Below are 15,143 nucleotides of genomic sequence, written 5' to 3' on the forward strand. Positions count from 1 at the left end.
CTGCTGGGCCAGCCTCTGCGCCCCGAAGGCCGGGACCTCCGTCGTATTTTTTTACGTGGACTTTAAAGCTTTCTTATAACACACCTTTGTGGCTTCCCTGTGTTGCCCCCCCCCCCGTCGAACGATGCCCGCTGGCCCCGCTGCAGAATAGGCTTTCCCCGTAAGCGAACTGAAACGAGTGCCAGAGGGCTGTGAGGTTTTTTAAGGCCAAAGTCATACTTTTTTATCAATAAATACATCTCTCCTCGTTGTTTTTTTACTTACTTTTTTGTCCCGGTTTCGGCTGGGATACAGTATATTTTCTTCCTAGTAGCTGGTACAGCGCTGTGTCTTGGACTTAGCGTGAGACCAATGTTGATAACACGCTGATGTTTTACTTGTTGCTAAGTACCGCTGATCCCAGGTTAAGGGTTTTTCAGTTTCCCGTGCTTTGCCAGCAAGCGGGTACACAAGAAGCTGGGAGGGAGCAAGGCCAGGACACCGGCCCCGACCTAGCCAAAGAGATATTCCATACCATAGAGCGTCATGCTCAGTATATAAACTGGGGGGAGTTGGCCGGGAGGGGCAGATCGCAGCTGGGGTGTCAGTCAGCAGGTGGTGAGCAATTACATTTGCATCACTTGTCTTTTCTGGGATTTGTTGTTAGTTTTATTTTTTTATTATATTCCTTTTCATCATTAGTAGTAGTAGTATGAGTATTTTATTTAACTTCAGTTATTAAACTGTTCTTATCTCAACCCACAAGTTCTACTTTTTTTGCAGTTCTCCCCACCCCACTGGGAGTGGGGAGGAGTGAGCGAGCAGCTGCGTGGTGCCTAGTTGCTGGCCGGGGTTAAACCACGACAATTTTAGTACTAGATTACTTAACATGTAGAGGTACAACTGTGAAAGTACAGTTAAATCATCTTAAAACCGCATACCTTTGGTTAGAGGAATGAGACTTTTGCTCCAATTTTTTTGTCCAACTTTAGATAGCACACTTCATGAACTTCAGAAGTGCTAAATAGCTTCCATGTTATAAGAGGAAAATAGTAAGATTTCCTTTTATTTTTAACAAAATCTTGCTACTACCCCACAGTAGATCATCAAATATTTTATGTTGTGGGGTTATAAAAATTCTGCATTTCACTATATTGCTTCTCTAGCTTTTTCCATCTCTTTACCTGCCTGGAAAAAGGTAATACCCCAGTGTCCATTGGAGTAATGTATCATGAGCTTACACAATATTCTGGATTTTGTTAGCTTGAATATTTTAAAAGAATAATTGACTAAAGACATTTTCCCCTTTTGAAGTCATACAGTGTTCATTCTGTTAGTGCCTGTGTCCCACCGAAGTACTTTAAAAAAAAAAACCCAAACAGAAAAAAGTGCCATTTACTGCAGTACTTGAGGTAGGGAAAAGCATCTGCCTACAGACACAGATGTTTTTTGCTGCTGCCTGTGTAACAAAAGACTTGCCAAACTGTGAGAGACTGAAAGAGTTAATGCCTCAAACATTGTGGTGGGGCAAGTTCTGTGTAAAGACAAACCCTGCACAGCAAGGAGGCAGGTGAAAACCCCATCAGCTCAGAGATCAGCAACAGGAGGGGGAGGGCGTGCTGGAGGGTGCGCAGCTCCCTGTTCTGATGAGCTCTTCTGATACAAAGATCAAACAATGGCCACGTCTGCAGCGAAGGAGAAGTTACTCCACAAAGGACCCCCAAGCCCAAAGGCTCACAAACTGCTCATTAACCCGATGGGTTTTGGTGCCCGCCTGAAGGAGCGGCAAGGATGATAAAAGGACACACGCTGAAGCCCCGGGCGCACAAGCCCACCGGGACTGGACCCCTCGGCTGACTGGACCAACGCTGGACCCAGGACCAGTGAAATCTTTCTCTCTTCCTTTCTCTCTCTCTGTCTTCTTCTCTCTTTCCTTTTCCACACCCCCTACACCTCATCCGTTTCAAGACATAAACTGTTGACCAAGTTTGAGACTAAGAGCAGATCCAGCCACCCCTGGGCCCTTCTCTGAGGAGGAGTCTGGAAAGCAAGGGGGTCTGCTCTGAACCTCGGGACTCAACGGGGGGGATCTCCTTACTCCCTGAATGGATGTATATGGTTACCCTGGGTTACACGGTTCACTGAGGTTGTTCCATGCCAATTCCTGTTGTGAGAAACCCCACCACCTGCTGTTAACGCCTTCCAAGTTCAGTTTGCTTCTGCCATGAATAAAATCTTTAACTGATCGTTTGGTGTCGTTTCACCTTAATTTAGCCCGAGGGAATTTCAGATTAAACACAACTCCCTAGTCTGTGCAGTCTGGATCGTGACACAAACAGATCAAATAGAACAAAAAAGTAAAACCTAAAAGGCAAGATTGTGTTTGCTTCCGGAAATGGTTAGATTTCTAGAAGAAATCTCTTAATGCTTTGGTTGGATATGTTCTGTCATTTATTCCTGCATAGTCCACAACGAGATACAATTTTCCATCTAAGGAACAGCTGTGTTAACAATACGAAAAGTATTATGGTAGTTAACCATATCATACCTGAGAGTCGAGGAGATGATGCTTCATGTTTTACGTGAAATACAGCACTTTTCATGTTGTCAGTTTGGGGACTGAAGAATGACTGTGCATTGATAGGTTCCCTTCTCCAGATCCTCTGCTTATTTAGTCCTGCCCTTGCTTCTCTGTTTCAATACCCAGCTATGATTTTGTGTTGCTTTCTTAGTTGCTTTCTTCATAACTAGTCAAGTGGGTAGGTGGGTCAGCCCTTAATAGTGAAGGAGATCTCACCCAGCTCTCAAGATGTCTCTTGTAAAAACAAACAAACCCAAACCAAAAACCCGAAGTGGTTGTGTGCTGACTGATTTGATAAAGGAAGTAGTATCTCTTTTTCTTCCTGTGCTCCAGGCGCTGCTGCAGCTTACGTAGCTGTATCTGTTTTGAAAGCTAGATGTATATGCAATGACTTTTTCTCCAGAAATTGTTAAATTGTTATCCACTTATTCTTTAAATATACACTGAAATCTGGTTTTGACCTTTCTCATCAGTGGCTGAAATGGAAGAGGTGTGTTTCTGTTAATACCAAGCTGGTAAAATCGAAGCTGCTACAAATGTTATTAAAAGGGGGGGTGGGGGTGGGGGTGGTGCACGTGTGTGTGTGTGTGTGTATGTGATGTCCACTTCGATTTTTGGTGGGTTGGTATGTTTGTTTATTTATTTATTTACACCACCACCCCACCACCACCCCGATTTTGTCATGAAATGTGTGAGGGAGCAGAAGCCATCGTGGCTTTCAAGCGTTTTTCTTGTCTGATAGCCTACATTCTCCCTGTTGGGAGCTGGTTTGCAAGGAACGGGGGTGGCAGGACTTCTGGGCGAACACCTGAGAGACTGCAGAGCCTGGAAGAGCGGCTGGGCTGAGCCGGCTGGCGTGCGGACTCCTCACTGCCGTGGGCAAGCGCTCGCCTCCCCTGGGCTCTGCCCCGCTCCTGGCTGGAGTGGGCTCTGAACAGCCCCGCGTCCATCCCTTCCTCAAGCTGTGTTCCCCCCAGCACTAAACCACCAAGCTGCGTTCTGTACTCTGTGGAGTTACCATGCTAGTCTTCTCCCCGCACCTTGCAAAGTGCTTTGGTCTGAAAACTAGTGAAAGACTAGGTGCCTGATTATTTGAGGGAACAGTGACCTCAGTTTGCCGTATATTTTCTTTTTCCTTAGAACCTGTATAGATAAAATCCCTGCCAGATATTTGAAAGACAATGGCCTGGTTGGGGTTTGCTGCCTCTCACCGTTCTTTTCAGGGCTCGGAAATCTTAAAATTCAAATTCTCAGAGCTTCACACAAAAATAAAGTTGCAGCCAGTATTTTTCTGAAATTTTCCATGTTTAAGAAGAAATGCTCTTTCTGGGTGACACTTAACATGAATTATGTTGAAGCAAAAAAACGTTTCACTCCATAGAGTTACTTTAGGGAATAGTTACAGTATGGTAAAACTATCTCAGGTGAAGGGATTCATGTGGGATTTGTGATCTTTCAGTGCCTAGCACCTGTTTTTAAGGCCACTGTTACTAATAAGGGAAGGTGTAAGATGTTGGCTGTTTAGGCAGGCTCTGTTCCTGAATTAGCGGACGCACAACAGGAAAAGTGTTGTGGTGTGTAAACAGTTGCGGTTGATGGGAGAGGGAGAGCTGTGATGATTTTGCCCCTCAGAGCCAAGACTATGGCATTGCCACAACTGTTCTCCTGTTACTTTGGGTTAATATAAATATACCTCTGTGTGTATGTGCAGATATGTATATATGGTGTGCATGTAAAGTTGATTCTGCAGATTGCTACAGTAGATTCTGCTGCTTCTTTCCTTCCAAACCACATACTCTTTCTGCCATTCTGTGTGTGTAAATATGTATGCTGCTAGAGAACAGACTAGTTGTAACTATACACTCTCGGATTATTTTTGTCCTGTGGTATTCCATCAACACTTCCTAACTGTCCTGATACATGTAACTGTGAAACTGGGCTAGCCTGATGTCTCTGAATACCTGAAACTTTGAACATATTAGAACAACTAATGTCTTGGCTATACATGATCTACCTTGCTTTAGAAGTTCTGTGACATCTTTTATTTCTGAAAGTTAAAGAAAAAATACTTAAGCATGAGTGTGTTGTTCCTCTGTATATTTAGTATTATCCAAATGAGGAAAATGTTTTTAGCTCTAATTAAAAATATAGCATTGTCTAGAGAAAGCTGCTTTGCACAGCAGCCATACACTTTTATCATCATTATTAGCAGCTTCAAGAACTTTGAAGCTGTGCAGGTTGTGCAAATTTTCTTGAACTATGGCACCTAAGTGAGGTGATAATGAACTCATACTAGTTCTTGGAGAAAGTAGTAGACAATTTCTCTTCGAGAGAAATTTTGTTGGGTTCAAGTGAACTGTATATGTTCATAGAATCGCAGAGTATGTCGAGTTGGAAGGGACCCATCAGGATGATCGACCCCAGCTCCCTGCTCCTCGCAGGACCACCTAACACTAAACCATATCACTAAGAGTGTTGTCCAGGCGCTCCTTGAAATCCGACAGGCTTGGTGCCGTGACCTCTTCCCTGGGGAGCCTGTTCCAGGGACCCACCACCCTCCCAGCGAAGAACCTTTTCCTAATGTCCAGCCTGAACCGCCCCTGAGGCAGCTCCATTCCATGTCCTTGTGTCCTGTTGCTGGTCACCAGAGAGAGGAGATCAGCACCTCCCCCTCCGCTGCCCGCCACCCCCCCAACCGGCGAGGAAGAAGGTGCGGGCGGCCATCAGGGCACCCCTCAGCCTTCTGATGGTGTGCTGGTTTGATCTTTAGAAAGAAAGCTGGAAGAAAGAGGCTTTCCTTTCAGCAAATTAGTCCTCTGACCAGAGGTACTAAGCCTGGTGATGATTGCTGGATTATTTACTGCTTGCTTTGGTTATGAATTGACTCTTAATGTTTAAAAAAAATTGTTCAGGAAAAGAAGGAAAAAAAGAAAAGAGAAAAGGGGTATGTGTGGAGGCGGAAGTAGTGAGTAATGGAAAAATTGAATGGAAAGACAGAGATGGAAAAACTAGATTAGACCTGATCAAACAAGCCTAAAAAAAAGTCAGACATTATCCCTTATCTAGCAGATTCCAACAGTTCTAGAGTCTCTGGTCAAAATCTGTGTTTGAAATGAACAGGAGAGACATCATGGATATTCATACAGATGTACTTGGTTAATTTGAGTTTATAGCAGCATGCATCAAGTCCTGTAGAACCTGGAAGAAATGATAATACTGTATTTGGTACGGCATCTTAGAATGACACTAAACTACTGCCATTTCAAGAATAAATTTATGTCTTTATTTTGCAAGCATGAATAATATGTGGTCCTCATAAATTTTTATAGGTAATTTAAGTGTCGGACAGCTGTCTCTGAATTTAATACAGTGATTATAACTGAGACAGATGTAATTGCCATAGGAAAGATGCTGCACAATAGATTTCACAAATGTATTTGATCACTGGAAAATGACTTAAATTAGGGATATATTTGTAAAATGTTAAGTAGTAATGGTATATTTTTGTTAGCAAAGAAATGAGAAATGACTTATCTTCTTTGCTGTTTTTTTATTTAAGAAAATTACAACCTTTGGTAGTGTACAAAGGCATACCTACCTAAATTAGGCACAAATTCCATTTTATTTGGTGTAGTGTGAATTCAGGATTTGATCGAGTTTGTGTGCATGTGGTGGGCATTATGCTGATTTAGCTGTCTTAGAAATGAGGCTTTGTTGTTACGGTGTACCTCTGGTAAATAACTAAGGAGCACTTTATAAAAATTAATCCAAGGTACTTGCTCTCTTGACTTATTTATATGTATTAATGACATTTAGTCATGCTTGTCTCCTGTGGATTTGAGTGATAGAAGTTTGCTCAAAATAAGTTTGAAGTCTGCTTCAGGTCCATCTTGTTTCATTTTGCAGCAGCTGATGAGCTTTAGTGAGCAAAGAGGTGAACAGCTTCACAGTCTGTTTCGTGGCTCACTTGGTCAGAGCTGCCTCACTAACAACTGGATTGTGACACTTAGTCATAGATGTCAGACTTGCACCATAAAGTGTTAGTTGAGGATTATAAGAAGTGTTGCTTATATAAGTACTTGAAAGGAACTGAATTTATTAAAATGTGTTAAAGAATATTTGGTCCTTCACATGTCTTTCATCACTGTATTCTTTGAAGCAAATATTTCTGCTCTTAAAAATAAGCAAAGAAAAAATTGTATTTATGCACAGAAACTGTTAAACAAAGGTCTTCATTTATTGTATGTGAGCTTCATGAGATTGTTGTATCTAATAATATCTGTAAGAAAGATGGTCAATATTATGGCATCACCTTTCAAATGTTTCTGGGATTCGCAAAAGGAGGTGCATGTTCTCTCTCTCTTTCACTGTGTGGCTTTGCAATTACTAGGGGAGGGGTGTAAAACTGGAATTTATTCAGAATAATGCTAAGAAAGTGGAAGATGGTTACCAAAGATTTCTTCTGTGTTTGTGGGATTACGCACTATGAAATAATTTCCAGAATTCAGTGGCATAGTGGATAATGTCACGGCATTGAGTAAGAAAGTATCAAATTCAGTCAGTCCTCTTAAAATAAGGCTATGTATTCAGTCTGAAATATATCCAAGTCAGAGCATTTGATATTCATAGTGTTGATGCCAAATGTAAAATCGGGGCATAAGGATGATCTGTAATGGAATTTTACCTTTGTGTCAATAAATGTGAAATATATTTATTCTGGAGAGGTACGTGAGTGCCAACTATTAGTAGACATTGTAGGTGTGTCGTATTTGTGTTTGCCTAACCTTGCATGAACGTTCTTTGTTCTACCTGCTTTCTACTCCGTGTATAGTTCAGGTGGTGCCCTGACAAAATATAAACCAGCTGCTTTCTTACAATGTGGTCACCTGAAATGGGGACAACATGGTACCTGATTTGCATTTAAATAGGTTCAGAACATACAGTTTGATTTGGGGTTATTAGAAGTGGCACTGAACTTTGATGCCGGAACCTCTCTCTTCTAAAGTGACCTCCTTAAAAGAAGGGAGCGTTAGAGACTGACAAATAGGAACTGCCTCTTGCTGCTTGACGGGGAGCTGAAGTAGTTTCTCTTTAAAAAGCAGCTATAAAGTGTACAATCTTCTATAATGGAATGAAACAGTTTACTTGCAACAGGCAAGGAAACCTGTGTTTTTCTATTATATGGTTAATGATCAAAGAAAGGTGTGTACTGTGGATGCCTTCATCCAGAAGAATGCTTCTGCCTGCCACATCTCATTATGGGCTCCTGTACGTGTTGGTCTGGAAGAGCTTGCTTACAGGAAGTAAGCTTCACCCCAGTCTCCCACTGTTACAGATTACTGTGTATGTAATTTAGGTTATTGCTTCACAGTCGACTTCTAGCTAATGCAGCAGTAATGTCATTTGGTCAAACGACTGACCAGACTCATGTCCCTATCTGCATATTCCCATCTTTAATTGTATTAATCCTAGAGTCATATGATGGTTTGGTGCGTAAGGTCAGCTCCCTTATCTGACTGAATGCTGCCCATTTTTTCCACTGACCTAGTCTGCAGTTGGATCACCAAGCTGATCTGGATGGCTGTAAACTGAGACTGTAACTACCTTCTGAAACTGTAATGTGTAACATACCCTCAAAGAACCTTCATCTGGCTTTTAGTAAAGTTTTGTGCCACTGTAAGAGGTTTTATACAGCTAAGTCCCTTGGATCATAGCAAAATTAAATCTACTAGTTGCAGTATTGTATTAATCTGTGTGCCACTGAGCATTAAAGCTTTTCCAGTTCTTCTGGGGTTTCTCTTGAGGGAAAAAACCCCAAAACATTCCTGAAAGGGTCATGGGATGGATAAAGAAGCAATGTGTATTTGAGAATTCAAGACAGAGGTGTCATGCCTTAGTTTCGCAAGTGCTTCTCTCGGAAGAGTGCTAGGTTAAACAGCTGCTCTGGTTGCTTGCCCCTTCTTCCCACTCTTTATGATGCTGCCTTTTAAGTTACACTCATGTAACAGTATCTTTCAGATGAACATGAGTGGGAAGCCCATCTGCGTTAAAAGCCTCCCCACCTCTTTTCCTGTACTACAGTTGAATGTTCACCCATGCAAATGCATGTACTCTCCTTGCCAGGGCAACAAGTCTGTGTTCCATATACATTAAGTGTGGAGTAGGATGTGAAGTGTCTGCGGTGTTTGGGTTGGCTTGCTGGAAACCTGCTACCTGGGTGTGTGACTGCCCAGAGCACCCTTTTGAACCTATGTTCAACCAAATACCCTATCTTTCAAAGGCATTAAGAAAATAAATATAAGCATACTGTTCTTGTCACAGGTAATTCCTCTATTACGGTGCACAACTGCTGAAGGGGCAAACCATGATAATGGTAATCAAAGTTTTACCCTGTGAGGTAATTGGGAAATCCAAGGTTGTTGACAAATTTTCTGATTCCTGTTGTGGATAACTTGCAAGCTGAGTGAAACTCTGGAATTGCTTGCTTGAATTTATTAACAATTTAAATGCATTACAACCATAAAAGCATCATGTTTATCACTTGGATAAATAATCTAACGTCAGGTGAATTAAGCATTCTAAAGGTGCTTTAAAATTATGTGGGAATCTGAGACCCTTTTTGCCACTCCCATAGTAATTAGTTTCAACCCAGTCTTTCTGGTTACGGTTGGTACTTAAAGATCTCTATACCAAACTTGCTACAGAAGTAGCATCTCGTTGGGGCCTGCTAGTCTTAAGCGAGGACAGAAAGACAACGTCAAACACCTTGAAGCCCTCTCTGTTTGAGAGTTCAGAAGGATGCCACAGGGGGTCACCAGTGCGCTCCATATGGTCCAGCTTTCAACGGGAGTGTTTCGTGGTACTGATGTCAATCTGAAATGGTTGTGTTTCCTGAAACTCTGCAAAACCCCAAAAGCAGAGTGCGGAAGTCTTTGGTGAACTGTTAGGGTATGGCTCCGAACCGGTCCCTGAAACAAACCATCCGGATCTTTGATGAGATGTTTGGAGCTGGTAAAACTGAGAGCAAGAGGCCTGAGAGCTTTGCAACAAGCAGCGGTGTGTTTGTAAAGGCAGGGAACCTGCTGCTTAGGCTTAGCAGGCCTCCAGGCTCCTTTTGAGTGGGTATTTGTAGAACCACGTTTAAAATCAGACAGATATACTTTACCAAAACCAGGGGAGAGCTGAAGGAAAACCCAATATTCTAGGACTGATTCTAAGAGGCCTTTTAAAAAGATGGATGAGTGAATGGTAGGGGTTAATTTTAAATCACCTTATAAAAAATTTAACAACAAAAGTTTCAGATTTTGCAATACATACTGTGTGAAAGTTAAGTTACCTTCCTTACTAATTCTTTTGTTCGTTTGATTGCAACTGAGAGATGAAATGTCACAAGAAATGACTGTCTGCTTTTCCTATTAGATGTGTAAGGTTTGGACCATCGAGAATATTAACCAAGCCATTGATGAGCTGCCCACTGCAGGGCGAAAGCCATTCTGAACTCCAGACAGCTGTTTGTCCAGCAGCTGGATGGAGTAGAAGAATGAGACAAAACAATTCAGATGAGAATGTGTTGGCACTTGGTTTTGCCAGTGCACACAGGGAACTGGCTCCCTAGTCAGTGGATGATAAAATAATTACAAGGGCTTGGATTGCATGCGTGAATTCGCATGCTAGACTCTTGTAGCCGAGAAATGGTGTTGCCAGTTAAGCTCCACACCCATCAAATGGATGGCAAAGTCCAAGTTTCAAGGAGGAAACCAGTTACAGGTGAAACTTGAAGACCAGGCAGGTGTTGCTTTTCTTCATTTCCAACTCTGGTGGCTGTCCTGTAGTCTTGCTGTACAGCCCTAGCTGCAGTGAGGTACAGGCTGCGGGGGGTGTCTGTGTGTGATCTGTTTATTCTATACAACATCTGCAAACAAATTCTGCATTATCATCTTAAGGCTCTGTCTCTGTTTTTGGAAGATATGTATCAAATACAAGGAAAAAGATTTCTTCATCAGTAGTTTTACAAGTCCTCCTAGGTTCTGAGTTTAAAGTACATTCTGTTGCTTTGAGGTTTGTTTGAAAGTACCCTGTGCAGCTTATTAATGTAACGTTGCATTGCAGAATCCGGAAAAGCCTGTTACAGTAGTGCTACCAAACATGAACTGACTTGCAGTGTGACAGCTGCTCAGGATTTCTGTTTACAGTTTATTGCTTCTGTAGCCCCTTTTTTTATGTTTACCTTTACTCTTTTACAACAGTATCGGTATGGAGCGTAAAATAACCTCATTGTTTCAGCTTGGCCAGAGTAGGGAAAAAAAAGACTTTCCTGTTCTGTTGCATTCTTGCAGCAAAAAATTCCTGGCAAAAGTGAGGACTAAGAGATTAGTAGGGTTTTCTAAATAAAGAGTTAAACCAGCCTCTATAAATATCAATACATAAACATATGGAACTCGTGCAGCTGATGTCTGCAAGTATGTGCTGAGTAGGCATTTTGGGTTTTCTTAACTCCTGCTGTAAAGGAATTATAAGTCACTTATCCTTTCTCCAGAACTAGTAGACACACTGACTGTCACTGGTGAGGGTTATTACGCTTAACTAATTTAGACAGCGTTCATGACAGTTACTAAATATGCAATACATGAACATGAATAGAAGTGCCAGGGATCATGCAGAGTATTCTAGTTAAACAAAAATGTCATTTAAGTACTGTATAATTTCAACTTGTAAGTACTGTGGTTTTGAATTGAGGTGCAGCATTTGCAGTGGTCAGAAAGTTTGAAGTTTTGTATTTTTAAGACTACCAAACTGAAGTAACTATTTAACTGTTGATTTAACTGCTGATATTTCAGTGGCTATTTCTTGGTGCTGTTGAGGTTAATAAGTGAGTAACTTGCTGTTTGACCAAGTATAAAATGTTCTGTGGCTTCTAAGAAGCTCTGCATAGTTGCTTATCTTAGCTTGTAATAATGATATAGCCTGAGATGATACGGAAACTTCTGTATCTTTTATATGAAAGTAGGGCATCCTGCCTAAAATATAAGACTGCTATGATGGAAACTGGACGAGTATGAAACAAACAAATCCCCCCAGATTGTTTTTCACAATATGGACCTCCTCATCCAATTATTTTTTTTTTATTTTCTTAATTAGGTGAGCTCCTGTATTCTACGCTGATATTCATTGTAACAAAAATATTTGTTGACTTTGTATTGCCTGCTCAAGAGGTCCTTCAGGGATAAGGAACTGCTCTCGTCAAAGGGTTGTTGATTCTTCCTTATTATGTAGCTTCAGGATCCTTTCTCATTTTGGTATCCCCTTTGATCTTAAGCTTAGGGCTGTGAAGAGAAAATGTTGCCATAGTTAGTTGGCAAAGGGATTCCTCAACAGCTCCACAGGTTGTTTCCTTCAAAAATCTTGGCTCTGTGGATCTCTCATTTGCTTTACTTTTCCATAACTGTCTAGAAGTCAGCTTTGGGGTTTTTTTTTGGTTTGTTTTCCAATTTAATTTTGCCTTTTGTATTTATGTTTAATCATGTATGAACTTTCATTTGCCAAATCCCTGCTGATTTTTAACATGTATAGTTTTCACGAGACCTGTAAATATCCATTTTTCTTTGTAATGTCCTTCCTTTCACCTGAACTTTGTTAATAAGTTGAATATTTAAGTTCACATGGCTTACTAGTGTAATCATTGGTGATGCAGGTGGCAGCCCTTCTGTCTTCCCCTAGTTAAATATATTTCCTGTAAATGCTGTGAGTCGATCTTAAAATTGTTGAATGTATTGCACAGGAGCTCATTTTTATGTTCTCAGCTGGAATATATTTATAATTATCTAATGCTTTTAGGTCTGTATCATAAGTTTTATATCCTACCTTTATTTGTTTTCCCTGTAGTACTCCATTCTTGCAGGAAGATGTAGATGCTATGAAACAGTCTTTTCATTTTCTTTGACTTTCCATCCCATATCAAGGGAATCAGGTTCATTCCAGTTTATCCAAAGATGAGTTTCAAGTGCTGTTAAATGATTAATATAAAAGATACTTTAGTATTTTGAGTAATACTGAAATGTATTTAAACACCAACCCTCTTGTTTCAGAACTGGGACTTATTAACATGTTGGAGGTAAGTTTAGGTGTTCTCTATGTGTTCTAGCTGCTGCATAGTTTAATGAGCTTTCCCTTCTGTGTGGCTGCATATGTGATTTTCATGCCTCAAAAACTGAATTTTCTTGCCAAATTCCAAAGGATCTGAAAGAAGGTAAATTGCTGAATTTTAATTAGCTAAAATCCAGGTCAAGTATAAACAAATTTTAAGAAATTTGTCTAGAAACAAAGCTGTTCATCTCAGAGTTCTGGTTCTTCCCCCCATACAGGTAAATCAAACATACAAAAATAGCCTGCTTATCTGCTAACTCTTTGGTGGCTTCTTTGGGAAATGCTATTTCACTGTATCAGAGTGCTGACTTTGACATCTTCTTATGCTTTGTAGGAGTATAAGTAAGCTGATGTTATTCGGTGTATATAATGATTAACCTGTGGTAGCTCCAGAATGCTTACCTGCTAACTTCTTTTTGGCACCAAGGGCTCAATACTCTCCCACTACTCATTTGTAATTGCTGTTGAACTTGAAAAGTGTTTGACTTGTATGCTACCACTCTTACTGGATTTACTTCAGTGAAGAAAAATCATATGAAAAATATTCCTGATCACTTTAGAGACTTGCTTCATGTTGACTTCTTAGCTGTAGTCCTTGTTGTGTGAAGAGCTTTAAGACATCTTAAAAATTAAGAAAAAGTAGATAATCTACTATCCTTTATAAACTACTCCAGAACAAATTCTTTTATCTACTCATTCAGTTATATTTGGAGATTTTCTAAGCCAAAATAAGAGACTTGCAGTCCAAAGCATGTGGAATTTACACATTTTTTTAAAAATAATTTTGGTTTTAGATAAACCGTAGCACCTGAAAAGGAAAAGTTATATGCCCCCAATTTCCTAGTTCACAAACTGTACTTTATGTAAGTAGAATTACCGGCTTTCCATAATAGATGTTCCAAGGAGGTATTAATACTCATGCACTGTACCTACTGCATGCATTTAGCCCCCTTCCTCCAGCCTGCAAGGAGGAATGCTGTTGGAATCCCAACCCCCATGCAAAATATATGCTAGCTGGCTATGTAACAGCTACTTAAGAGTGAACACTTCAACAAGTTTGCAAATGCACACTGTTGGTTTAAAGGAAGTTTTTTATTGAACTGAAGAGAATAAACAACTTTTAGATAAGTTTTTCAATGCCTAGGGTAATTTTTTCATGAAAGGAAATGTGACTTAAGGAATTTACATGTCTATATGAAATTTAGGTAGAACTGAGGTTCAGAAATCCAGTCCTGTAAAACTTTTCTGCTGATGCTTAGCCTTGGAAGAATACAAGCTGTGCTGTCATTTTGTTTTCCAGTTCACTAAGCCCCTGTAATTTGCAGCTTTTTACACTTGGGACTGCCCCATACTTAACTGGGTAGCTAAATACTGTGAATATCTAGGAAAAAAACCCAACCCAAACCATTATGGACAGCAAAGGTGCCTCCACCACACTTGACTGGCGTCTGCAAGGTTTGTCTGCTATGTGAACTGTAACTACAGGTACCACTACTTTTTGAAATGTGTAAGAGAGTGGCACGGCAGGGGCCACGAACCAGCACCTGCAAGGCTGGACCAGCCAGTGCTCTGAATAAAACGGACTGGGTGTGCACAAACACTTTGGAAAACAGCAGCATGCTCTTAAAACCTTGGCTTCCTCTTTGTAAATGATCCTGCTGCGTGTTCATACCACAATTGCTAAGTACTGTGAGGCTGGCAGCTGCATTGGAGACAGCCTGGAAACATGACGAGGAGCAGCGTGACCTGCAAGAAGTATGACCTCCTGTCATGTGCGTGAGGGGGATTTCTCTTTTCCTGCATCTAAACAGCTTCTCACATTTTTTCTGTGAATCCCTCAGTTCTGTTGGGCATTGTTAGGGCATGCACTGATCATTTGGGGTATTTTTAGAAAGCATAAATAATGGCAGAGGCATGCTTTGAATTTTCCTTCTGGCAGCAGCAGCAGAAATGCCAGCAGTTCACATCACGTGGCTGCTTTAGCACGTCTACATCTATTCTAGTAACATTTTCCCACCCAAACATAGCATCCAAGCGCCCTGTGGAGACCATGTGCTTACTGGAGCCTGGCCTCCCCCTGAGGGGTACACACTGGAAACTTAACCGTTCACAGCCTCTGTCCTTTAATTCTCGTGAGGTTAGTCCTCGGCCACAAAGCGTCAGGACAGAAATTTAAGCCACCTTAACTTCACAGGGAGTCATCTGCCATGGCGCATGGGAGTCGTCCATCTGTGGAAGCAGCGGAGCACCCGAAGGAGAACGGGAAAACCCCACCCTTTACCACTGAAGCGCCTCTAACATCGATGGCTCCGTCCACGCGTGTTTTCCGCGGCTCTGAGCGGTTTTTTTGAGAACAGAACCGCTGGGTCGGAGGCATCCCCCACCCCGGCCTGGCCCTGCCGCCGGCTCCCCGTGGGACAGCGACCGGCCCCGGCTCCCT

The 15,143-nt window shown here is 41.4% G+C and overlaps 2 protein-coding genes across 2 annotated transcripts in view; one reads left to right on the plus strand and one right to left on the minus strand.

Annotated features, from left to right (window-relative positions):
• The window catches only part of LOC104843088 (chromosome unknown open reading frame, human C5orf51), a 6,458-nt gene extending 3,876 nt beyond the window's left edge, over window positions 1-2,582 (minus strand). Inside the window, exon 1 of the mRNA XM_010585830.1 lies at window positions 2,528-2,582. Within this exon, the coding sequence (XP_010584132.1) occupies window positions 2,528-2,582 (55 nt within the window). The remainder of the gene's footprint in view (window positions 1-2,527) is intronic.
• Window positions 2,583-9,510: 6,928 nt separating this feature from the next.
• OXCT1 (3-oxoacid CoA transferase 1) overlaps window positions 9,511-15,143 on the plus strand; it is an 89,575-nt gene continuing 83,942 nt past the window's right edge. The window contains exon 1 of the mRNA XM_010585831.1: window positions 9,511-9,624. Within this exon, the coding sequence (XP_010584133.1) occupies window positions 9,511-9,624 (114 nt within the window). The remainder of the gene's footprint in view (window positions 9,625-15,143) is intronic.

Source organism: Haliaeetus leucocephalus, unplaced genomic scaffold (genome assembly GCF_000737465.1).
Source record: "Haliaeetus leucocephalus isolate CR32 unplaced genomic scaffold, Haliaeetus_leucocephalus-4.0 Scaffold120, whole genome shotgun sequence".
Lineage (NCBI taxonomy): Eukaryota > Metazoa > Chordata > Aves > Accipitriformes > Accipitridae > Haliaeetus > Haliaeetus leucocephalus.